The sequence below is a fragment of the Petaurus breviceps genome, unplaced genomic scaffold (assembly GCF_028583685.1).
Source record: "Petaurus breviceps papuanus isolate PSGF00001 unplaced genomic scaffold, PetGlider_PUasm1.0 185, whole genome shotgun sequence".
Classification (NCBI taxonomy): domain Eukaryota; kingdom Metazoa; phylum Chordata; class Mammalia; order Diprotodontia; family Petauridae; genus Petaurus; species Petaurus breviceps.
In genome coordinates this window covers 9,473,078-9,500,473 of record NW_027185797.1, presented here as the reverse complement: position 1 = coordinate 9,500,473, position 27,396 = coordinate 9,473,078, and the positions used below count along the sequence as shown (strand labels likewise).

Below are 27,396 nucleotides of genomic sequence, written 5' to 3'. Positions count from 1 at the left end.
GAAAGTTGTATTTTGGTTTCATTCTCTCTCTTCTCCTGAGATTCTGAAAGAGAAGAAGGATTATACAGAAACAGACTCATGATAATATACACATTAGACTTTTAATCAAGTCAACCTCTCTCTCTCTGTCTTTCTCTCTCTCCCTCTCTCTCCTCCCTTTCTCCCTCTCTTCCTCTCTCTCCCCCCCTTCCCTCTCCCTCCCTTTCTTTCCCTCTTTCCCCCTCTCCCTCTTCCTCTCTTTCTCCATCTCACTCTCCCTTTCCTTCTCCCTCTCTCCATCTTAATAATGCTGCCCTGGCTGGACTTTGATACAGGCAAATGCCTATACATTATGAATCCCCCTCCCCCACACAAATCATGATTTAATTCATAATTAGAGATTTATATGATTAGATTTCAACAAGCCTGGTCCCTGAAACCCTTTTTAAAAATGCAAATGCTCTTGGGTAAGAGTCATACACTACATTATCAGTCCCCATCACTGTAGCTAGGATTAGTTTATCAAGTGCTTCCTCCATGAAAATTTGATTGGACAAATTGGCAAAGTTCAGTTTGAACCTTAGGTCAGGCAGTCCTGGTTGAGGGACCACTGAACTTCCAGGAATATTATTGAGACATCTAGTCCCAAAGAAGGAAGAAGAGATGATAGATCTCTGGAGACAAATGTCATCTAGTCACTGCTTTCCCCCGGGCTTGTAGTACATCTAGGATGTGTGCATAAGGGAGAGCAAAGGGCATTCCATCCTTTCAGGAATGAGCCTGGCTGCTGTCTGACTTCTCAGGATTTCTGGAATTAGTCCATGTGACTGTGTGACCCTTCTGTACTGTCCTCAAGCCTTTCCTGTCCTTTTTCAGTCAGGGTTCACTTATAGGAGCATCATCATGTCTGCAGTCCTTTCCTCTTCTCTACCTAGTGTATTTTCCATATTAACTTTTAATAATAATGTGCCTTGGCATACTAGGCAAACATGTGTGGTCCAGAATATGACCTTTGGAAACTAAAAACTGGTTTATTCAAAGAGATTAAGAAATCAGAGAGAATTAGTTTATAGAAATATTAAAAAAAAGCCACAGTTTTTAGTAGTTGTAGATTTCAATTGCCTGTGAGAGAAAATGACAGGACACAGGCTATTTGGCTTTCTACAGTCATCAACCAAAGGACCACAATGAATGTCCAGTGTTCACAATAGCTTTTGTTCATGTTAGCATTTTTTTTTTAGTTTTTCAAAACAAAATCAGCAGAACTTCACATTACTTTTAAAAATTATCTGTAGCCAGTGATAACTCTGTTGCTATTATTTGGTGGAGTTCTCTTTTGAAATGCCTTGTAACAAAACTTCAAGTATAGAATTATAAATCCTCAGAGTTGAGACCACTGAGTTCATATACCAGGAGTCCTTTCTACAATGTCTCTAACAGCACATAACTGTCACTTGAAGACTTCTAGTCACAGAGAGCTCACCCTTCTGCTTTTCATTGAACTTTGCTAGGATGCTTTCCTTTATATTCAATAGTAGTTGCTTCTCTGAAACTCACGGGAATTTTCTGCTGGGGTGAAGAAAAACAAGTTGAATTGCACTCTGTAGGACAGTCCTTCAAATGCTTGGAGAAAGTAATCCCTAAGTCTTCTTAGTTTCATGTTCAATTTCTTGATCCACTCTTTCTCTATTTTATTGATGAAAACATTTAGAGATAAAAAAAATTTCCTATAAATACTGTTTTGGCTGCATCCTGCAAATTTTGATGTGTTGTCTCATTGTTGTCACTCTCTTTAATGAAATTATTTATTGCTTCTGTGATTTGTTCTTCGATCCACTCATTCTTTAGGATTAGATTATTTACTTTTCAATAAATTTTTAACCTGTGTTTCCATGGCCCTTTATTGAATATAATTTTATTGCATTATGGTCTGAAAAGGATCCATTTAATATTTCTACTTTCCTGCATTTGGTTGTGAAGTTTTTATGCCCTAATACATGGCTAATTTTTGTGAGGGTGCCATGTACAGCTGAGGAAAATGTATATTCCTTTCTATTCACATTCAGTTTTCTCCACTTTAGAATATTCTGTAATTCTATTCAACTCTTTAACTTCTTTCTCATTAATTTTTTTTAACTTTTATCTCTAAGGTGCCTTCTTAACACAGTTTTTCTGTCTATCCTCCTATAACTCATTTAACTTTTCCTTTAAGAATTTGGATGTCATGAGGTAACTAGGTGGTGCAGTGAATAGAGCACCGGCCCTGGAGTCAGGAGAACCTGAGTTCAAATCTGGCCTCAAGACACTTGACACACTTACTAGCGATGTAGCTTTGGGCAAGTCACTTAACCCTAATTACCCTCCAAAAAAAAAAAAAAGAATTTGGATGTCATACCATTTGGTACATAGATGCTTAATATTATTTTATTGTCTGTGGTGCCTTTTAGCAAATTGTAATTTCCCTACTCATCTCTTTCAATTAGGTCTGTTTTTGCTTTTGCTTTGTCTGAGATTGTGATTGCTACCCCGGTTTGTTTGTTTTTTTAATCAAATGAAGACTAACAGATTCTGCTCCAGCCCCTTTATTTTTACTCTATGTGTATCTGTCTATTTAAGTGTATTTCTTGTAAGCACCATATGATTGCATTCTGCTTTTTAACCATTCTCCTATCTGCTTCCATTTAATGGATGAGTTCATCCCATTCACATTCACAGTTATGATTTTTAATTATGCACTTCCATCCTATTTTTTCACTGTTTATCCTGTCCCTCCTCAAAGGTCTGTTTTGCTTCTGACCACTACCCCCTTTAACAGTCCTTCCTTCTATCAGCCTCCCTCCCCTTCTCTTATCCCCCTTCCTTTCCACTTCCCGGTAGGGTAAGATAGATTTCTCTACCCAGCCCAATGTGTATGTTATTCCCTTTTTGAGACAATTCCAATGACAGTAAGGTTCAAGCATTACCCATTCCCCCCCATCATCTGCATTGTAAAAGTTCTTCCTTTTGTACATCTTTTATGAGAAATAATTTTCTTCATTCTTCCTCTCCCTTCCCCTTCTAATGCATCCTTCTTTCTCACCCCTAAATTATATTTCTTTGAAATCACCCCATCATATCCTCTGTATATATTCCTTTTAACTCCCTAAGTCTTTCAGAATACCTGAGTTGGGGCAACTAGGTGCCACAGTGAATAGAGCACTGGCCCTGGAATCAGGGGGGCCTGAGTTCAAATTCGGCCTCAGACACTTGATACACTTACTAGCTATGTGACCTTGGGCAAGTCACTTAACCCCAATTGCCTTGCCTTCCCCCTCAAAAAAAAAAAAAAGAATACCTGAGTTCAAACCCAACCTCAGACACTAGCTGTTGGACCCTGGGCAAATCACTTAACCTATGTCTGCCTTAGTTTCTAAGTGTAAAATGGGAATAGTAATAGCACTTGCTTCCCAGAGTAGTTGTGAGGATGAAACGAGATAAAATTGTGAAGTGTTTAGCACAATGCCTGACACATAATAAGTCTTAATAAATGTTTGTTTCCTTCCAGGAAAAATATCCCTAGTTCCACATGCAATGTTTCCAAGGTTTCTCTCCATCTTGTCATGCTCCTTTTTAAAAATACTTTCTTCATAATATGTTGGCAGGGACTGAAAACAATGGGATTATCAGCTCTCTCATTCTGTAGACTGTACTTCTATTAGTGCAGCCTGAGCTCTCATCAACTTCGTGGATTGGCAGGGTCATACTATTCATTTATACTGAGCTTAGAGTCTGTTTCAGCTCTGAGAGCATTTTCTATATAATCTTTTATCCTACAGTGCTTCACCATCCTGTACTTCTGCAGGTTTTTAGCTGAATGTCAAACATTTATACCCACTAAATTTCATTTTAATTGGATTCATTATTCTAACCTGGAGAGATATTTTTGTATCCTGATAGTATCATTCAACAATTTAGCTATCCCTCTCAACTTTATACCATCCACAAGTTTAATAAACATGTTATTTATGCCTTTATCCAAGTCATTAATAAAAATGTTGAGCAGAACAGAGCCAGGGACAAATCCCTGGGCCACTCTACTAGACATTTCCTTCCAGGCTGACATCAGTAACTATACGTTGGATCTTAGTATCAACTCCTAATCCACTTTTGTGTACTATCATCAAGGCCATCATCTTTTCTTTAACAGTCTCTGGCCATTACATTTGGTCTTTGGCTAAGTCTCTAGCACCTCTCTCAAAATAGTATGGTCAGGTAACTAGGTTCAAATGAATTCAAATAATGAATTCTCTAGAGTGATTATGTCTTGGGTTTTTTTTTTCAAATCACACTAATTGAAGTCATAATTATATAAATTATGGTGATTGGTTCTAGCCCAGTAGAAATATATAGTCAGAATTCAAATAATGCAACCACTTCTGGAGGCTCCTTATTCACACTAATCAGGAACTAACTTTGCACTGTCTTTCATTATTGTTATTTAATAATATATTCCATTGAAATCCTATTGTAGTCTAGAATGACATTGAGGAAACCCAGGTTCTTGAAAAGACTTAACCAACAATGAATCAGTGCATAAGCACTTCTTAAGTACCTACTTTATTGTAGCCATTGGGCTAGGTGCTATAGATAGAAACAAGAGTCACAGATTTCAACTAGCTAGTATTCTACATGTGTGTGTATATATATACATGTATGTGTATGTACATACATGATGTAAATAATGGTCATTTTTTTGTGGAGCAGATAGGTGTTGGGACCTGGGGGGAATCAGCCAAGACTTCATGTGGTAGATGACACATGAGCTGAGCTTTGAAGGAAACAAGAGAACATAAGAATTGGAGGTGAGGAGAGAGTACATTCCAGTCATGAGCCTCAAAGCATAGAAATGAGGATTTGAACCAGGGTGATATCTCTTTCAGTAGAGAGATATAGAAGAATGTGAAATATCTTGTAATGGTAGAATTGACAAAGTTGGTCCAAGTAAGAGTTCTGGCCATCCTGCCAAGGCTTCACCTGGGAAATCAGTTGGTCAACAAACATTTGTTGAATTACCTATTGTGTGCCAGGCTGGATATAAAGAAAGCAAGAGGCAGTCCCTGCTGTCAGGGAGCTCACAGTCTAATGGGGGAGATGACAGGCAAACAACCATGCACAAACAAGATATAGCTAGACGGACATAGGCTAGATTGGGGATGATCAGTGGAGAGAAAGAACCAGCATTAAGAGGGAAAGGTTTCTTGCAGAAGGTGAGACTTTAGTTGAGCCTCAAAGGAAGACAGGAGGTAGAGGTGAGGGAGAGAGTACCAGGCATGAGGAACAGCCAGACTGGCACAGGAAGACATCCTGTGTGAGACAACAAAGAATCCAATGTCAATAGGTCAAGTCAACAAGCATTTATTACATCGTTTCTTTGAGCCAGACACTGTACTCAACATGGGATTACAGGAACAAGCAAAAATAAAGATAGTTCCTGCCCTCAAGGAGCTTATGTTCTAATGGGGAAAGAGGGCACATCAAAGGAAACTAGAAGGGAGTGCAGATGGGTAGGAGAAGGAAGCCAGTGGGAGTGGGAGTGAAGCAGAGCTTCTGGTGCAGAGCCCAGAGAGGAACGAAGGAATGAGCAGGCCGACTTGGTTCTTTCTGGAGAAACTGGTCACTCAGATGAAGAGCCCACAGTGCCTAGGATCTGGGCTGAGAAGACCGGACAAAGGCCAGCCTTAGTTATCAGCAGAAGGCTGGCTACCAGATGACGAATTTTTCAGCCCCATCTTATTAAAACTATGTTCCTTCCTCTGGTCTGTGTCAGAGGAAAGAGCACCCACACTGATATAATCACCCATCCTTGGATTATTGAACTGTACATTTTTAATGATGATCCATTAATAATGTGCTCAGCAATTTACAAATCACCAGCCTCCCCAGAATTCATAGACACCAACTCTGAAAGAGCATAGGAGTTAAAATGTCCAAGAATTACAAGTATTTAGAAACAGAGACCTTTAACAATGATATCCTGCAACAAATTTTATTTTAAGTTACTTAAATATTTACAAGAAAATGGACATCCAAGGCCAGACTTCCCATGCAGACTGTTTCCATAGAAGGAGCATGACAATTATTCTCCCAAAGCAGTTTCAGTCACTTGCCAGAGGGGATTCATTGCAGCAGGAATGGGTGATAATTATTAGAATCTTTTTTTTTTTTTTAGTAAGAAACCTTCCTTAATAAACAGATATTGCCCTCTTAAGGAAACAGCAAATTGCTCCCACAACAGAGATGCATTTTTAGCATTCCTAACACCACATGAAACCAAGTTAGTTTTGTGCATTCACACCCCCTCCCCCCAAAAAAAATACCAGCCAGGGTTCAAATCACACAACTGTTAGTTAGCGACTTAGGGGGAAAAACTATTTTAAAAACAGCAACAAACTTAGGTTTGGAATATTTTCTTTTGAGGCAATTCAGTGAGTTTAAGGAATTCATAGCGTTCTCCACAGGGATCTAGCACATGAGTGGTTTTTAAAAGGACCTAATAGGGGGTGGGGGCAGTGAAGATATATCAAGCAGGTTAAGCATCTTCCAGAGGCTTATATTTTGAAGAGCTTTGAGATTAATAATAAATGCGAAATTGAAACAAAATAATTTATTTGGGTTTCTTTATACCCTGGCTTTTCTCTCCAGAGCAGCTGGAACTAAATATGGGAACACTTTGTGACCCTGATTACAATGACTGTAATATTTAATTATATTTAATTTTTAGAATATTTCCTCAGAGGGATCCCTAAAAGGGAGAATTTCAAGAGGGCTGAATATAAAATAATCCAGTGTGAGAGGGACAGAGCTCCTGCCAAGAGGGCCATGAGACACCATAGCCTTCATTCTGTGCCTTCTCCATGGTGCTGATGGCACAATTTTGACAGACAGCAGGTTTTATTCCCATGTGTTGAGATGGTAGAATATTTAAAGTTTAGTTCATTTGCTCTGAAAATTGCTTGGGAACAGAAATGAGGTCCACAAAACAAAACTAAGTTCACTGGGCGTTAACCAAACATTAAGACACTTTGGTCTTCACATGGATCTGTTGTGTTCCACTGTGCTTGGTGACAATTCCAGTACTTTCCTGACACATTTTTTTCTACTACACCCATAGCTTATTGGAGTAGGAGTAAAGACAAAGAATCAAATATATATCCAGTAAAATTTAAAATGAATCATTTCATGTTTTTATTTTTGAAACACAGATAACTCTACCACCCTGCATCTGGCTTTCATGACCCTTCATCTGACTGTTGTCATAGCCTATCAGTAGACTTCCCTGCATCCTTGCCTCTTTAGTCAGTCCTTTGGAGAGCCACCAAAATGATCTTCCTCAGGCACAGATCTGATCAAGTCACTTCTGTGTTTAGAAACCTCCAATGTTCACTTTTATTCTACCTTCACCTGTGTAAATCTTGTACATGTTAACCCCTTCATCAGGGAAGGAACTCACACTCCTAATGTCTAGCTCAGTGTCTGGAAGGGTTGACTGAAGGAATGAATGGACAGACATGCACCTTGGTGCACAGTGTGGACTCTGAGACCCACCATGATCTGACTCCTCTGCCTTTTCTAACCTTATTCCACACTCACCTTTCGTGCACTCTAAGTTCCAACCAAATAAGACTATCTTCCCTGATTTCATCAGTCTCCTGCCTCCTTTTCCCCAATGACTGAAATATATTACCCACACATTTCTACCCATTTAAATCATTTTCTTCCTTCAAAGCCTAGCTCACTGCTAGGCCTCACTCCATTAACCTTCCCTGATCTTGCCAGCTGAAAGTGATCTCTCCTGGTCTTGTTTTTATAGCATTTTTTGGCCCTAACATATTCTACCTTGAATCCTATTAATTGATTGGTATATCCCATCTCTCCCAGTAGAGTCCAGGCTCCTCAAGGGAAAGCACTGTGACTTTCTCATCTTTTATCTCTACCATCTTGATAGTGCCTTGTTAAATTGAACTGAGTTTTTTAGACCTCACTCAAACTGATCACTTATTAATTAATTGATAAAAACTGATTGCCATTGGTATTTCTTTAGGACATTCAGTAACCAGTAACATCATCCAGCAGTAACTGATTCCCTGAGCATTACAGTTTAATTATAGAAAAATCTTAGATAGTGATAGGCATGGAAGTAGTACTATCCTTGCATGGTTTATTATTGCTTTAAAACCTCTGATGGTCTTTTTTGTTTGTGCAGATTTTAATTACTAAGTAGGTCTGGTAAAATATGAATTATTGTATTATCATGAGTGATAAAATGTACACTGTTATGAGCATTACAGTCTGCAGGTGTAACAGATGTAAAGCAAGATTAATAGTATAGAGCAATAATTAAACCACAGCTATCTGGAAAGAAAAGGCTTTAATGCTATCATTAAGTGTAACTTCAACTCTCACTAAATATTTTTAACTGCAATAAAAGCTTGTTAATTGTAGGACTAAACTCCTCCATATAACTTCACTCCTTAAAGTAAGTTTTCCTTTCTATGAATGCAAAGCTCACTGAAATAATTCCTTTCTGTAATCATCCCATGGAGAATGGAATCTTTTCTTGGATTCTTAGCGCTATGAAGAAATTGCAGAATAGGAAAGAAAATTGTGTTTATTTATAAAATAATTACAACTGGAAAATAATTTATTATTTTATTGGTAGCTACATTGTTGTTTCTATTAGTGATGCTATAATTCTCCTGCATTCTGGGAATTTTGCCCCAATATTCCTAATATTTTTGACACAAGAGAAGAAATGATATTTCTTTGTTCAAGAGAATAAGCTTTTCTCTAGAAATGACTAATAATCTACCAAGAATTTTTGCTTTACATGAAATGTAAAATAGCAGTATGCAAGAACTTAAAATAAATCTCTAAGTTTTTAGTTTCAGAATCAGCTCATATTTATGTAACATTTTAAAGTTTGCCATGAATTCTCTCCTCACCTGTTTTACAGTTTACAGATGAAGAATCTTGAGTCTCTGGTTCACTGTCTTGTGGTTGGTAACTCAGCTAGTAAAAATCAGGGCCAAGATTTGAACCCAGGTCTCCAAACCCAGTGTCTGTTCCACCATAACAAGCTGAGTTATTTTGAAGTACAATGCACAAAATTAATTCTGGCATTTCCAAAGGAGTTATACTTTTGCTTCTGAAATCTAGATAGTTGAGTTCATAAACAAACAAAAAAAATAGTGTACCTGCTATGTACAAAGTACTTGACCAGAAATGTCATGGATCCTAGATTACAAAAAGCATGTGATCCTGACTCTCAAGGAGTTTGGAATCATTATTGGAATATAAATTATTATTGGAAAATAAAGTCTATAGAAATGAAGCAGATTATGTACAGTAATTGAGTATGTATAAATAGGCATAGAAAATGATACAAACAAAATATAAAGTTGCTCTAAATAGTCAAACTCTATATGGATTTGGAAATAATGTGTCAAGGAATCTAGACAATATGAAGGTACGGTTATGTGCCCTAGATTTGACAGATTATTTCATGTTATCAACTTTATTCATGTTGAGCCAAACTCAAAACCTTTCCATTGGGGAACTTGCTGGAGTTCTGCATTTCCCCTGATATATAGAGCCTCCAAAATACCAGGCCTTCTCCATGTACTCACTCACTGAGGGGTTAAAGAACTTGCGTAGAAGTGGATGGAATTTGATAGGAATAAATTCAAAATTCTACAAACACACACACACACGCACCATCACCACCACCACCCCCCAGCCACAGAAGCCCAGGATGTAGGTTGTCTCTTGACAGGGTTAATGTGATGAAAAGCCTACCTTGCTGAGATCAAGAAGACACTTACCCCAACTTGGAAAACAACTCTAATCCAAGTTGTGCCAAAGAACAAGCTGTAGGAGCTTCAGCAAGTCATCTGACTTCTTTGGGCCACACTTTCCCCTTTGGAAGCACCTTGGCATTCTCAAATTCTGATTCCGTGACTTAAAGAGGCAGTCAGTCCAAGTACGAAGCATACAAAGAAAGGCAAAAAAAACAATCATCCCTGCTCTCAAGAAGCATGGTCTACTCAGGAAGATGACATGCAATCAGCTGTGTACAAAGAACCTAAATGTGGGGTGAATGGGCAATAATCAACAGAGTTTGGAAAGACTTCCTATCGAAGGTTGAAAGTAGAATTTTAGGTGGGACTTAGAAAAGGACAGGAGGTAGTGATGAGGATGGAGAGCACTGCAGAGATGGTAGACAGCTGGGAGAGGGAGTATCTTGTTTAAGGAACAGCAAGAACGGCAATGTCACTGGATCAAGTAGTAGAGTGGGATATAGGGTATAAGAAAACTAGGAAGAGGAGGGACAGATAGGGAAGCCTTTGAATGCCAAACAGAGGGTTTTATATTTGATCCTGGAGGTTACACTGAGCCATTGGAGTTTGTGGAGTAGGGGAATGACATGGTCAGACCTGAGCTTTAGGAAGATATTGCCCATCTAGTCCCCTAACATGTGTTTTGTATTTTTTTCTTTTAGTTAAAAAAAATAGCGTGATACTTTGCAGTGTAATGCATCTCTTTCATTCCCTCAAGTAGAAGGCAAACTTCTTCAAAATTGGGGTAATTTTATTTAACTGACTAAGCTCAATGTAATTTAGCAATATGATGTGACTACCGATTACATGAACATTTCAATTCAGTTAATATCCTTCAGCCTTTATGATGTGCAAGGTTTGGAAGGGCACAAGTCTCTTCCCCAATCTGGGCTCTGTTTCTTCATATGTAACAGAAGGGGATTGGAAGATATTATCTCTAAGGTCCCTTGGGCTCTGAATCTATGATATTATGATGTGTGAAATGTGGTCCCTGGGTCTAATCATCTTTTCTCCTAGATCTGCCCCTTTTTCTGATTTCACTATTTCTGTCCAGGATGTGACCATCTTTCTAGGCACCCAGTCATCTTCAGCTCTTTATTCTCACTCATTCTTTCCCCATATCCAGTCACTGGGAAATGTTGTTAATTCTACCTCCACAATGCATGGCACTTCCCATTGCCTCTCCATTCACAGACCTACCGCCCCAGTCATGGTCCTCATTACCTCTTATTCTGATCTCAGTACAGTATTACAAATCCCCTCAACATCATCTTTGTTCTCTTCCTTTCATCCAATTTTAAAGGAAGAAATGGCCACTCTCTTTGTAAGTACCAGCCCCTCTCCTTGTGCCCTTAATCCCATCCCCTCTTAACTCCTCCAGGAGCTTCTCTTCTTTCTCCCAAATTTTTTATCTCCTTATCAACTGACTCCTTCTTTTGCCTACAGACATACCCTGATCTCCCCCATTTTAAAAACCTTCACTTGATCTTCTTGCCATGTCAAGTTATTATCCTGTGTCCTTATTTTTTGGCCAGACTCCTAGGAAAAAAACTTTACATTTGTGACTCTGCTTTCCTGCTTCTCACTTAATTCTCAGGCCCTTGCCATCTAGCTTTCAGTCTCACTGTCACCTTAACTCCAGTGACCTTTTCTCATGATTTAATCCTTCTTTACCTCATTGCAACATCAGTAAGTCACCAAGCATTTGTTAAGCACCAGGCATTCTTGTAACAGTTGGAGATAAAAAAGAAAGGCAAAAACATAATCTCTGTCCCCAAAGAGTCCCAACTCAAGTGGGGAAAGCATCCTGCAAGTTCCTGGGTGTGTATAATGGCCAGAGCAGATGGAAGGTCATGCCAGGAAGGCCTAGCAGTAGAGGTCTCAGAAAAGGCCTCCAGAAGAAGATGGCCTTCAGGCTGAGTCGAGAAGGAATCCAGAGGCCAGGAGCATTGGAGGATTGGTAGAGAACCAGGAAAGTCATAGATTTGGGGAAGGAGTGTCATGGGCAGGGAGCGGCAAGTAGACCTGTCCTGCTGGATTGAAGGGCACATGTTGGAGAAGAGAGCATCAGAAGCCTGGGGGACGAGGAAGAAAACAGTCTATGAAGGTCTTCAAGAACCAGACAGAGGATTTCTTGCATGTTCTTGGAAGTCCTAGGGAGCCACTGAAGTTTGAGCAGGGAAGCAACAGGGTCAGATGAGTGCTTTGACAGCAGAATGGAGGGTGGACTGGAGTGGAGGAACACCAGTCAGAAAACTTCTGTAGTAGTGTCTCCATGGGGACAAGGACCTGCATCAGGGGGTAGCTGTGTGAGCAGAGAAAAGGGCATGTATAGGAGAGATGTCACGAAGGTAGAGATGACAGAGCTTGGCGTGAGTGCGGGTGAAGAGTCAAGGACATCAAGGTTGTGAGCTTGTGAGTGGGAGGATGGTGGTGCCTTCCATGGCACCATGCAGTAGAGAGATTGGGAAGAAGGGAAGGTTTGGGTGTATGGTGGGGGAAAGATAATGAATCATATTTTGGATATATTAGGATATCTACAGGACATCCAATTCAGGACACCCATTAAGATTTGTTGATCAGAGACTACAAATCAGAAGAAAGGTTAGCACTAAATAATTAGGTTGTTAATACTCTCTCCTAGTTCTAATATCTGTCTGTGGACATATCAAACTTCTCCCAAAACCCTCCTCACCTTCTCTCTACTTCCCTTTTTTATTGAGGGCACTACCACCCTTCTTGCCACACAGATTTGAAATTGAGCAGTCCTCTGAGACCATCCGCTCCTTCCCACCAAAATCTTGGATTCTACATCTGGAGTTACCCTGGATTCTGACAGGCCAGCTTTGACCTTACCTTACCTGGACGCAGGCATCTGCCAGACTTTCAGGACATTTGCATACTGTGCCATCCCTGCTCTGTCCATCATCTAAACCTCCTGCCCATCAAAACCTTGGACTCTGCCCTGGAACCTACTAGGTTCTGATAGGCCCACATTAGCTTGATCCTGCCCAAATCCAAGCCTCCACTGTACTTTTAGGGCATTTCTACACCGTCCCCAGAACATCTTCACCACCACCACCCCCTTCTAGTTCCTTAATGTTGCCTTTCCCCATTACAGTGTTAGCTTTTTGAGAGCCAGCTCTCTCTTGCTTATATTTTTGTCCCCAGCGCTTAGCTCAGTGCTTGGCATATAGTAAACACTTAATGAATGCCTTATGAAGCTATCTATCCTCTCAACTCCTCCCTCTTTCCCTCATATTCGGTAAGTTGTCAAAATTTGTCAACTCTACCATTGCAATATATTTTACATCCATCCCTTTCTATTCAATCACATGGCTACATATTATTTTTTCTTTTTGAAAATTAAATTTTATTCTCTAGTTAGCAAAGGTCTACTGTCTCTCCTTTTCTCTTCTTTCACTTCACCAGGATGGAGGAAAAAAAAACAAACCAAAAATCTCTTTTACTAACATGTATAGTCAAGCAAAACGTATTACTATGTTGGACGTGTCCAAAAAAAAAAAGTCTCAGTCTTGAGTCTCTCTTGAGTATATCGCCTCTCTCTCCCACTGGAGGCAGAAAGTAGGCTTCATCAAGAGTCCTCTGTAACCATGGTTGATCATTGTGCTGATCAGAATTCCTAAGTTTTTCAGAGTTGTTTGTCTTTGTTGTTACTATGTAAACTGCACACCTGGTTCTACTCACTTCACTTGTATCAGTTCATTTAAGTCTTCCTAAGGTTTTCTGAAACCATCCCCTCTATCGTCTCTTACAGCACAGTGGTATCCATCACATCCATGTACCACACCTTGTATGCTCCCTCTCAGTTTCCAGTTTTTTGCCACCACAGACAGGTCTGCTATAAATATTTTTGTACCTGCGAGTTTTTTCTTCCATCTTTGATCTCTTTGGGGTTTAGACCCAGTGGCAGTGTCAAAGGGCACATACGTGCAGTTCAGCAGCTTTGGGGCATCAGCCACCTATTGTTACCGAGGCCCTCATTGCATCTTACCTGGAGTCTCATCAGTCCCCAATTCTTCAGCCTCTTCTGTCTCTATTTCCTCTTCCACACACGAAGCTGGCAGCATAATATTCCTAGCATACAGGCATGGCCATGTCACTCCCCTGTCCCACAGTGCCTCCAAGGAAGTCCTTCATTTGAGGCTCTTCAGTCTGCTAGGTCACCTTTTCAGGTGTACTATAGCCCTTCCCTTTACAAATATCACATTGCAGCTGAACCACCCTGCTTGCTGGTCCTTGCACATAACATTGGATTTCTTGTCACGGCCTAAATTGCCCTTGTCCTCACCTGCCATAACAGAATTCCTCACTTGGCTCAGGGTGCTGACCCTGTGCACCATGCCTCACCCCACAGGACACTGGAGCCTCCGAGCAGGTTGGGTCCTCCCCAGAATGTCACTTGATAAATATTTTGCATTTGATGTTCTATGGAGATATTATGCCTCTCCCAGTACAATGGATGGTCTCTGAGGGCATGGACTCAACCTTTTTTTCTTTTTTTGATTTTGTATCCTTAGCATGTAACATAGGTTCTGGGACGTAGTAGCCATTTAATACACATTTGTAGATTGATTGCGAGGTGCTTAATAGATCCTTATTGGATGAAAGTAAATGAATGGTATGGCTATATTTGAAAATAAATCTATATTGGACACTAATAAAAGGAGGCATTTAAAGTTTTCTTTTACTCCTACTTAGCTAAAATGTGGACATTTTAAATTTGAAAGGTATATGATTCTATAAGAAAACCAATTTTCTTCTATAAGACCAGAATGTAATTGTATAAAAAAGGATTTTAGTCTGCTTTACAAAATAAGAATCCAGGGGTATTGTACGTTGTAGATCTTCATTTAAAAGAGAAATATACTTCATATGTATTTCAGCTTTCAGAATCATATGAGGTAAATCAGATAAAAGGTTAAAGTGTTCTGCTAGATCATTTAATTTTTCTTATACATTTATTTACACTGAATATGATATTTCCCTCCTTCCTCCCTTCTCTGTTTAGCATTTTTGGAGCTATTTGTTCAGCACATACTAATAAAATTTAAAAATTAGGGTCTGTCTCTGGAATCACAAAATTCATTTGGAAGCCTAAAACTTAAAATGTGTTCTCATTAAAGTATACTCTATATTTTTTATTCTGTTAACTAGCTATCATTTTTTTCCTTTATCATATTAAAGCTACTGATTCTTTGTATTGCTCTGGTAATTAAGATTTTCTGAGGTGTTTTTTGTTTGTTTGTTGTATTTTCAGACGGTGGGTCCGACTGCTTTTTGGACGAGAATTCCCTCTCCAGGATCTTCTGGTTGTCTGGGATGCTTTATTTGCAGACAGCATCAATCTGGGCTTAGTGGACTATGTTTTTGTAGCTATGTTACTATATATTCGAGATGCATGTGAGTATAAATTACTTCATCTGCACTAGATTAAATTGGTCTCTTTTTAGTTATTCTGCTTTTTTAAAAACATTCTCTTATCTTTAAATGACTGGCTTACATATGCCTAAAGTTGTGTGATCAACAATTGATTGGAATTTTAGCTGAACATGCTAAACATAATTTTTATTAGCCAGCATGTGTATATTGCAGTAGGTAGTGTTTGAGAGATTCTGAGTATTTTCTGAGCCAGGTTTCTAGAGAATACAACCTCTGGTTTAGCCCTGCTCATTACACAGTGTTGAATCACATACACAAAAGACAGTAAGACAGACATGGACAGAGCTCCACCTTCTGACAAATAGTGAGTATCTTCTGCAAGGCTGGAAAACTGTTTATAGCAGTGACTTACTAGCAGTCAGAATTTGAGGCACCGAGGCTTGTTTTCCTTCTGTTACTGTTCAGCACAGTAAATGCCCATCATGGTATAGACCATGACCCTCCTCATCTCCTGAGTCAACCTTTTGTAGTCTTTGATTAACAGGAAATTCATGTATCCCATCTATCTCGAGCAATCTCGTCAGTCTTTTACCTGAAAAAGTTTCAAAATGTACTGAAAATTTCCCCTAAAGGGGTTGTTTTCTATCTAGTAATAATAATCACTCACAAAATGAGATTAGAGTGAAAACATTGGTAAGAATTATGGAAGGTCATTTCTTGAGGAAATAAAGAAATAGAAGGCTATAATGGGAGAAGAAATTCCAGTAAAAAAAATTTCCAATTTCTTGGGAGATTCCCTAGTGCTAGAAAGATAGATTACTTGGTAAATAAAGATCGGGACTTTGTTTCAAGAAGACATGAATGCATGTCCTGCTTATGACACATGCTTACCCTGTGATCCTGGGCTAGTACTGAACTTCCCAATGTCCCCTCATAAGGTACATAGCAGTAGCTGATCTGAATTGGTAGTAGCACCAAAGAAATCAGAGGTCTAGGCTAAAAATAAAAATGTCCAATATTGACTGATTAATTATTGCCTTGAGAAACACTAATACCTGTTAAAATTCAACCATTTCATTCTCTAAAAATGTATTTAAATGAATTTTGATTTTTTTTAAAGTCCACAGAACAGCACATTCTTCATGCAGAATAATTTTGTATTGGTCTTGGAAGTTCAGCTAATTCAGATTTTGTTAAGTGAGGTAAAAAGTTCATCCTAGAATTCTTATTTGTCAGGCAACACTTATCAAAGAGCAAATGGAGAGCAAAAATATCTGTAAAGTCATAGGTCTTAGGATATTCAATGTAAACCCATCTCTCATTTTAAAAAATCATATTCTTGTGAAATACAAAAAAGGAAAATAATTAATGTCCAAGAATCTTTTTTCAGGAAGGGACTTAATGTTGGCTATTATTTTCACAAATCTTAACGAATCAAATTGCTATTGAAATTTATTCAGAATTTTGGAAATCTTTGACAAATATTTTATTTCTTTGTTCTTTCTTAATTATAAATCTCATGACTGCTGCTTTTAATTAGTTGCCTGACTTTATGGCCTGTGACTGTTCTTCTTTGTTTTATTAATTTATATTCCATTTTAAATAATAAGTTCCTGAATAGTTCATTGACCATGGAATTGTTGAAATTTTAAACTGGAAAGAATTTGAGGGATCTTCTAGTCCATTCCCCTATTTTTGAAGAAAGAAAAATATGCTCGGTAATTTTACGTGGTTTTTCTAAAGTCACACGGCCCATTAGTGACAGAACCAGAATGCAAATGCTCTGCTTCCCTGTTGAACGATTGCTACAATTTTACTGCTGCTATTAAAGCACTGAGATCAGGTGGTTCTTGAAATCTCTGGAGCTGGAAGGACCATCCCAGGCCATGTTCTACACCTCCTCATTTTACAGTCTTGCCAGAGATGCCATGGAAAATGTCAGGTTTAGTGTGGAACCAAAGTCCTCAGAGTCCAGAGTCATTGTTCTCTCTGGACAATGTTGCCTTTCATTTCTGCCATGTGCTCTAGAGACCGGGAAGAAGCAACTTTTAGAAGAGCTGGATTCAAATCCTGCCTCTGTCACTTCCTGGGTATTCTTGAACAAGTCTCAGATTCCTCTATGTCAGAATTTGAGTTTGACCCAAATAATACAGATTTCTCTTACACTTCGAGAGCTATGATCTCATAAAATTTTAGTTCTCATCTTCAAATACAACTGATTTGAACATAATAGCAAAGGAGATCACTATCACTCAGCAGATGTAGCCACACAGAATTAAGGAACTTCATTTATAAACCCGTTCCCTTGTGAATTTTCTGTATCATCCTGGACCAGTTATAGACTCAATTTTTTTTTCAAGTTTTCCTAGAAGTTAATAGCTTTATTTTAGGGGCAATAATTACATAGTGTTCCGGCAGATGAAATAACAATGTTAATTTAATATTATAGTATAGAATATCCAAAACAGCATGGAAATCACCTCTTTGGACAAGTAACCCTTAAATTTCTTGACAAGAATCGTTTGACCAGCAGCCTCATCAGACCTGTTGCACTGGGGGAGCTGATGACAGCTAGTGATAAAGATAAAATTGAGTGGATATCTTTGCATATTAGACGTGTGTGAATTTTTTAAATATGAGACTTGATTATATCCTATAAACATGGCAGAATAGGAATATTTTAGGAGATTTCACAATCACCAGATGAATTTTTTTAAGTGGCAGACTCATGAAGACTGTGATATAGAGGTCAGTCATTTGGAATTATGGGGGGAGTACCCAGACCAAGGCAATTACAGATATTTAAGAATAACAAAAAAGGGCCAAAAATTCTGAAAATTTCAGTTGATGTAGGCACCTTCAGTATCGATATTACTTCAGTCATTTTCAGTCTATCCTGTCTTATAAAATAATTACAGACAAATAGAATCAGAATATCGAAGTAAAAATGCAGAAATCTCAATGAAAGCCTCATGTTCTTTGTACTGAGTAAATTTATTTTAAAAAGAATCTTTACGGTACATTACCCTAAATCATCTTATAATTTTCATGTTTCATCATTTAATTCAAGTGACCACTGAGGGGAAAAAACACAAAGCAACATTTTAAATACATTTGCCACCAGTTGGTTCTAACCTGCCTTCCTTTTCTCAGACAGAAGTAGGAAAACTTAATCACTTTAAATTTCCATGAAATAGTTTTAATTCAGAGTTTTATAGAGGACTAAGAAGATAATTTCTCCTGGAGAACTGGATAGCATATAAGTTCATAAAAGGAATAAAAAGAATGTATAAAGATTATTTTAGTTTAGTTTACCAAGAATGAAAAAGGACATGAAAGTTTTTAAACGAGCTAGAAGAAAAACATTTGGATCATTGTGAAATGGTGAGCTGCAAAGTGTGTCTGCAAAATAAGGATGCTAACGCTTGAGCTGATTACCTCATAGGATGGTGACAACAGTTCCACTTTGTAACGTGAAAGCACTTTGTGATTCCGCATTTCCCTGACATTAAAATAATGGAAACATAGACTGTTGACCTTTATCATCCTCCTGCCATATTTTACAGTTGAGAAAGCAAACTCAAAAATGTTCATTGATATCCCCAAGATCACAGCCAGGATTCAAACTCATGTATCCTGATTCTCAAGCTAATCCTTTTTTTTTTTTTAGTACTTTTTTCAGGTTAAAAAAATATATTTATTTCAATTCTTTTTATATAAACTTATAAAAAATATTTGCTTTTCTAAATATTGGGCTATATCTGGATTATAATTATAAGAACTATGTTGGATTCATTATTAAAACAACCTTACACATTTATATGTCTATATCATCCAGTGCCGGGTACTAAGGAAAAGAACAAATATAGATGACATTATTACAGCCTTCTTGAAGCTTAAAATCTCTTTAGAAAGCAAACTGACAAGTCTTGGGAGGCCAAGTTCTATAGAAAATACCCATGTCCACAGCAGTCATAATAATGTGTCATCTCCATAGTGCTGAAGTTATCACAGGTATGCTTCTAGGTGTGTGGATTTTCAAAGACATTTTCTCTGATTAGTTAATTTTTAAAATTGTACATGAAATGACATTTTTCACTCTCATATTATTTGATATGCATACTTTTATTTTACTATTTAGATATATAAACTAAAATACTGTAAGACAAAAAATGTTAGCCATTTATCAAATTAATTTGGATTGATGGATTGTCCATTTTCTTTTTCAGACCCACTTTTTCACACTTCTCTTTTGGTAAATAAGAAGTTTCTTACTTGTCAGATTTGCTCTTTCCTCCTCATATCATTTGACCTTCTAGAGCGCTTCCAACTTGTCCAGCTTTATACTGAAGTCTTCTCACCCATTTCCATTCATGCTTTAATCTGTAGATATATAGATAAATTCTTATAGTTTGCTTACTGATTTGAAATTTTGTCTTGAACCTGGAGCTACACTGAATTCTGTCTTTCTCCCATTATGTATATGGCCATAAATAAGATTTCCGTTTCTCTTCCTTCATTTTCTTGTTAAGAGCATGTTCAACATCAAGACAGGCTGTCAAAAATAAATTCATTTCAATTGCTAACTGAATTTTATTTGACTTTTACAGGGAAACCTCACCCAATCAAGTCATAAATTCTACCTAATCCTTTGTTCTTTTCTGTTGACAACTTTTTTTTTTTTATTATTATTAAGGAGTGACCTTTAATCTTCTTGGACTTTGGATTTCTTTGAATTTTAGATACCAGACAGTTATCAGAGATATTTGATATCAACATATTCTTCCTATAATATATTTTTCTTCCAATTACAGTTGCATTTATTTATGTAAAAGGTTTTAAAATTGTATATTTTACCTTTTATGATATCTTATAACCCATTTTCCAGATTAGGGCTCTGTCTTCTATGCACAATTGCTAAAATTCAACCTTCTGTCTTCTCTATTTTTTTTCCTGGCAGAACTTTTTATATTTTGGTTGTTGATCCATTTGGAATTTATCATGGTATATGGTAAAAGATGGTATTTTAAAATGATTTTCTGTCGTATTGATTTTGAGTTTTCACAGTTCTTCTCCCCCCCCCCTAAAAAAAGACTCCTTTTTCCAAATAATAGTTAAATTCAAAATTCTCTACCTATTTGTTTCTCGGTCTGACTCTCATAATCTGTTTAAACCAATCTATTTTCTAATTTTTTCCAATGCCAAATGGTTTTAATAATTACGTTTTTATAATAAATTTTAAATATGAAAGCTCCTAGCCCTCTTTGTATTTTTTTTTTTAGCATGCCCCTTAAAATTCCTGACCTCTCTAAGAATTTTTCAATTTTGTCTCACTTTATAAAATATCCCTTTGGTAAGTGGATTTAAAGCAACAATAATCTTTAGAGTAATTTTAATAACGTTATTTTTTACTTCATTGGCATAGTCCAGTTATAAACACTCAGTATTTCTCCAATCACTTTGGACTTTTTGTATAAAAATTGTTTTGTAATTGTATTTATATAAGTTCTTTATGTCTTGGATGGTTAAAAGAAGTATACCTGTGATGATTTTAGCTCCATGGAGATGACACGTTATTATTATGACTGCTGTGGACATGGGTATTTTCTGTAGAACTTGGCTTCCTCTAATACCTGCCTAATTAACCTGTCCCAAGATATTTGATTTATCAGAAATACATGAAATTTCTCTTCCCTCTGAATTTTGTTAATAAAGTACAAAAAAAGCTGATGGTTTTCATTAATTTTTTGTCAATCCTGTTTACTGAATTTATTGTCTTGCTTAATCTTTTCTTTGCCTGTTCACATCTTCTTTTTATTATCTTCTTGTTATTGTTAGCATTTCTAGCATTTTGTCAGATCACAATGAAGACGAAGGAAGACATCAGGCATCCTTCTTGTTAGGAAAATACCCATCTTTACTCTTTTGTATCTAATGCTAACTCTTGATTTTAGACAGATACTTTTGTTCATATAGGGCAGGTTCTTTTATTCCTTTGCTTTGTTAAAGTTTTTTAAAACATATTTTATCAGATGCTTTACTGTGTTTGTTAATGTAATAATATTATTTTGATTCACATAATTATGGTGATAGTTTTCCTAATGGTGAATTAGCCCTACTTTCCAGTATAAATAAAATTGTCAACATGACTAATTTTTAAAAGATATTGAAATGGTAGCCTTTTATGAATATTATATTTCATTTTTTGTGATATTACTATTTAGTTTTCTTTCTCTCTCTGGTTTGGGTAACCTAGACCTTTGATATAGCACAATTAATTTGGCTCTTCCTGTTATGGGCAGAGCTGCCATATTTTTTTCTTTCCTGTAACCTTTTACATGGAAGATATAAGGAGGAGCCTTACAATTTAAACATCCTTTAACCTAGTTTATAGCTTATAATCCTCTTTAAAATCCTATTCTACATGAATACTGTTGTCCAGTGTTTCACCTTTTTCCCCAGACTGATGCTTGATTTTAGTCATGGAGTTAAGGTGGTTTTACCTTGGACGTGCATTATAGCTGAAGAATGAAGTTAGGGTTTGTGACTCACTCAGGCTCGGCTTCACACAGAAGATTATTGTCCCATCACTTCATGTGGTCCAAGTTCTTTATGACAAACGTGTTGTTTTTTTTTTTAACTCTGTAGGTTACTGCTGTCCTTGCTTTGAGAAATCTGCTTTAGCCATGATAGGCTCTTGCTTTAAGGTAATAATCGATTTCTCTTAGGGCCAGACCTTTTCTTAACCCTAGTTCACATCTCCTGGATATTTTATTAGATGGAGACCAATGTAGCTGCTTAACATTTTTTCTCTCTTTTCCCTTTGGGAGACTGTATAATTTAATGAGATGATCTTTTTTCCAATGGAAAAATAGATATAGGATAGAATCTTTAATCTTTTTAAACCGTTTGTGTCACTCAGGTTTTGAAAGCCTTCCCTGATTAAAATGATCTAAAGTGCAACATGATTTCAGTCCTCTTCCATCCCAACACTTGCTACACAGCCAGGCCCTTCATAACTGCCCCCTCCTACCCAGAGGCTTTTTTCATCTTCCTGACCCCCTTATACTTTGCTGTCCAGTGTGATATTGGCCTTCTGGTCATTCCTCAAACAAGACCCTCCATCTGTCAGCTCCAGGCACATTTCTCTGTCCTCCAGGCCTGAAATGCTCTCCCTCCTCATCTCCATCTTCTGACTTCCCTGGCTTCCTTCTGGTCTCAACTCAAGTCCCACCACCTCTACAAAGCCTTTCCTGGTGCTCCTTAGGCTACATCTGTTGACAAATAGTTGTTTGCCTACCGTCTCCTCATTAAACTCTCTCTTACCGTCCTTTGTGTCCTCAGGGCATAGCAGGGTGCTGGAACATACTAGGAGTTTAGCCAATGCTTACTGACTCATTGACTGACTGACCTACTGTGTGTCAGGTTCTGATTGGCTCTAGGGATGCAATATGTATATACCCGAGTAAGTCAGTGTGAACATATGAAAAGTAACTCAAAGTGATTTCATAGCAACATAGGCTTAGACCAAGAAGAAATTTTTAGAGTTTCTCTAGGCCAACCACCTCATTTTCCAGATGAGGAAACTGAGTCCCATGGAGGTCACACAGGTAGCAAGTGGCAGATTTTAACCTAAATCCTCTGATTCCAAATGCAGTCCTGTTTGTACTGTAGGAATTCTGAACAAATTACCAAGTTGTGTGTGTGCTTTTCCAATCCAATTAAACCGTCACCCCCAAGAGATTCCTTTCTGTTTAATATCACAACAGCCCATGCCAGTTCTGGTTAAAAACTCAGGAGAAAGAACATATTCTTACCTCAAGATCATGTGAAATCTCAGGCAAAGCTTTCCCGTTAAACTCACCCACCTCCCGAGGTAACGCTTATGTCAGTGTGTGGTGGGAGCACCAAGACCCAGGCTGGTGTTGGGGAAAGAACAACCCATTTGGGCTTGAATCTTCCCCCAGGACTCAGTGGCTGCGTGACCCTGGGTGAGTCACCTGCAAAACAGGGATAAGCCTCCCTCAGAGAGCTGTTGTGAGGAGATCGGTCATGTATGTGGAGTGCTCGGCAAACCAGAAAGAACAGAGGAGCCGTCTCTTGCAGCTTGGAGAGTGTCATCTGAAGAATTATAGACATGTCCCGAAAAAATGACAGGTGAATGGAGTGATTGCCCTTTGATGAGTTACTTAGCACCACTTTAATGTATGAGGTGTGACTGTAATGTAATTATATCCATTTCCATAAGCCATATACAAAAATCGGTCACACTGTACTTCAGAAGGCAGATTTACACAGACCCCTCACGAGGTTATAAATGGAGTGTTGAAGTTTTATTTTGTTTCTTCACTTGTATTTTAATAACACAGTGAAAAAATCGTTTTATCCTTACTTGGTCAACAATAAGTTGACATATAGAGACATGTTAATCTTCTTTGTGACACAACCCACTGAGTTGGGCTTTTTTTTAGACCTATAACTGTGCTGTTTTAGGTGACTGCTGCCTGCCTGCTTTCCTCACATTAGTTAAAATGGGTAAAGAATAGTGACTACTAAGAGCGTTCATTGCCAAAGCCAGGCAGCACAAGTCCTGTTCGTCCCATTTTACAGATGGAGCTCCTGAGGTTCTGAGGGATGATGTAATTAGTCACCTGGAAGTACCAGAGCATTCCACTCCCCTCTGTTCTTTCCTCTTTCGCCACTTCTACCATCTATCCATTTGACATTCTGTACTGGTTGCATTCAAAGAGTTCCTCATCTCCTTCCTTATTCAACATTTTTATCTTCCCACAACTGCCTCTTATTCCATCCCCTCCCTCTCTCTTGGACTCCTTTTCCCATTCCCATCACCATTCCATTTTATTTCCTCTATACCTCCTTATTTGTTGTTGTTGTAAATAATATTTTATTTTTTCCAATTACATGTAAAGATAGTTTTCAACATTCATTTTATAAGATTTTAAGTTCCAAATTTTTCTCCTCTCCCCTCCCCAAGACAGCCAGAAATCCGATATAGCTTATACATATACAATCATATTAAGCATATTTCCATATTAGTCATGTTGTAAAAGGGAAGAAGCAGGGGGAATAGTGAAAATAGTCTGCTTCCATCTGCATCCAGATCCATGGTTCTTCCTCTGGATGTGGACAGCATTTTCCATCATGAGTCTTTTGGAATTGTTTTGCTGAGAAGGGCTGAGTCTATCACAGTTGATCATCACACAGTGATGTTGTTACTGTGCAGTGTTCTCCTGGTTCTGTTCACTCTACTCAGCATCAATTCATGTATTCACCTCCTTATCTGGAACAGAACTGACCCAAAGATGTCCAGGATGCACGTTATGCCTCCCACTAGCCAGTCCCATTGCTAGGACAAATGCATTAGCATCTCCCAGCTTCTGCCTCCGTGTTGTGCTTCCAGACTGGGAGGTGAGGAGACTGGCAGAGAAGAATCTTTGGGAAGGTCATGAAGACGGTAGGTGTAGAGCAATGGAGTCCTGTGGATGGTCAGTCACATTTCACTAGGACGTCCTTGGTAGAGCTTACACTTGTTTTCCTGAGTTCTGGTCATCCCAGCATCTCCCTTTGCTTCCTCTAGGCAGTGCCATAAACTTAGGTGTGGGGGAGGGAGTATGCTAAGCATGCCCTGGCCATCCCAGCGTGCCTGCACCAGGAGCAGCTCCCAAAGGCTCCAAGACCCCATCATTGCTGTTGGCACCATAGACAATCACTTTCCTTCTTCCTCTTGACATTTACTTCCCAGAGGGTCTCCCAGAAAGGAGACATTACTGGGGACATGGTCATCCTGACCCTCTTCCATCTTCTCTGTGGTGCTACTCACCTGTTCCAGTGGCACTTCTTAGTGGGGCCTCATTCTTGTTAAGGCCAGTCAGGTTCTCTCCCCTCTACCCTTCTCTAGCTCTCAACTCCCAGTGAGGAAAACATCAAATAGCCATTTTCCCCCTCCTCTGGCCACTTTGTTTTCTAAAGCTTTTTTTTCTGTGGTAAGTTATCCAGGAGCTCTGGCTAATATGGGCAAGAAAGAAAAAAAAATTAAATTTTAAAAGGATATTCCCCTGGTCTTTAGTCCTTAAATCCGCCTGACTGGTACTTCATGGCCTATCAGAACAGAGTCCAGTCGGAAAGATTTTTTTTTTAGTCATCAAGATAAAAGTGAAAATATTGCCCTATATTTTAAGATAAGAGGAAAATTCTGATTAAAAGAATTCCTTTGTAAAGTTTTTATCTTTTTTTAATAAACATTGGTAGGGAGGTACAGAGAGAATGGTATTCCCTACCCAAAAAGAACTAGATAGCCTTAGTTTGAGATCTGAAAGGTGAAATTTGTCATCCCTTTTGTGAAAGTCTTAGTTTGTTTAGTATAACAAGTTCTAAAAAAAATAAATACAGGACCTGTCAGAGATTTAAATAGTGTTGTTAAAAGCGTTTATCTGACTTGCTTTTAGAAGGGAATTAGGAGGCTGATTAATAATAAGAAGAGACCTATCACAACAGTGGCCAGTGACAAAAACTCTTAAGGACTTGGTTTTTCAAAGGTGTCAGACTATTTGGCCAAAAAAAAAAAAGAAAGAAACACTATTGTGTGGAGAAGAATGTAACCCTATTTTCTGCTTCTTTCTACTTTCTCCTTCTGGCCCAAAGATGAATGAAAGTTCTATTACCTTCATACCAGATTCATTTCTTTCCTATTCTCTCCCCGATCCCACTTAAAATTGTTATTGTGTGTTAGGCTATTTTGTGCTTTAGAGAGGTAAAATAATTAAAGATCTTTTAAGTGCAAAATACTCTGAAATAGATATATAGATATTCATTAACATAGTAGGCTCTCAATTAATATTTATTAAATGAAAGTCTGGACTATCTGAATAGATTGCATTGATCCTCGTTTCCACTGGGATATTTTAATTAGCTACCATTCACAGGCCTACTTTATAGGCTTTTTTTTTTTCATTCAATTTATTCAGTTTTACCTGACTGAAAAATGCAAAATTTAAGCCAGGTTAGTAAGATAACTGTTTTGGTCTAACCAGTTTCTAATTTGGAAGTGTTGAACAATTCTTAAAAAGTAATTTTCTGATTTATGAGTTTGTTTGCTTCTGGTGTGTGCATATGTCTATGTATGTATATATGTTTGGTGCATTATAGTAGCCATGTTAAAAAATAAATTTCAGTGAGACCCTGGTGCCATTTTTAGTATATAAGCTTTGTGACTTTGGGGGTGGGGTAGAGGAGGGGAGGGGAAACTAGGTATCAGTATATGAACAAGAAAAACAAAAGAATGAGAAAAGAAAACGCAGAACAGATAAAGAAGGAGTAGGATAAGTGAGTGCTTTACAAATGAAAGCAGATGTATGAAATTACAAGCTGTCGGATCAGCAACGGAAATGAAGATGATAAAGTGGTTCCCTGCACAGATTATAATTATTCATTTTGCCCAGTCCTGCATCCTTTCCCCATAATCCTCATGGGGGAGGGTGAAGGAAGGTACAGCAAGAGATGATGCTTCCAACGTGAGAGGGAAGGCTGAGAATCCAGAATGTCTCCGTAGCCATAAGACAATTGTTTATTTTTGCAGTTTGAACTGATCCTATTGACTTGCTGTTATTTTCTGTGCCTTCAAAGACGTTTTTTCAGCTAACTGTTCTGATTGATGAAAAGGACTGTGTGGTAACAAAAGTAACTGTAAAGTTTCTTTACAATTAGTATTGTTGGAGGCAGCCTGTATACTACACAAAAAAAGCATCATTAATAGACTTTGCTTTGACAGCCACAGCAGATGGATGGCCTGAATTTAGATGGTGCAGGAGAAATGGAGTAGTTTACATAGACCTGCCTAAAAAGATGTGTTTAATAATTGCACTCATAATTAGGTTGATTTTAACAAAAATGACAATTTCATAGGCAGCTAGACTTAAAAGGTAACTGTTATTACATTCAAATTCTGCAAGACATATCACATAGGTATTCACCTCAATCTCTTTTTTACCAGGAAAAAAACAAATATATTTGAGGAAACATTTTAAAAGGTCCAGGTTCTTCTGGCTTTAAGTAGGATTTTTTAAATAGCAAAACTAGAGATATAAAGCACAAAAGTATAGAAAGAGCAAAACATCAAGTT

At 37.9% G+C, this 27,396-nt stretch overlaps 1 protein-coding gene across 13 annotated transcripts in view; it reads left to right on the top strand.

The window, feature by feature from the left end:
• The window catches only part of TBC1D5 (TBC1 domain family member 5), a 630,316-nt gene that overhangs the window by 477,622 nt on the left and 125,298 nt on the right, over positions 1–27,396 (top strand). For all 13 annotated transcript variants that reach the window (XM_069088446.1, XM_069088447.1, XM_069088443.1 and 10 more), the window contains one exon: positions 15,136–15,278. In XM_069088446.1, coding sequence (XP_068944547.1) covers positions 15,136–15,278 — 143 coding nt within the window. The remainder of the gene's footprint in view (positions 1–15,135; positions 15,279–27,396) is intronic.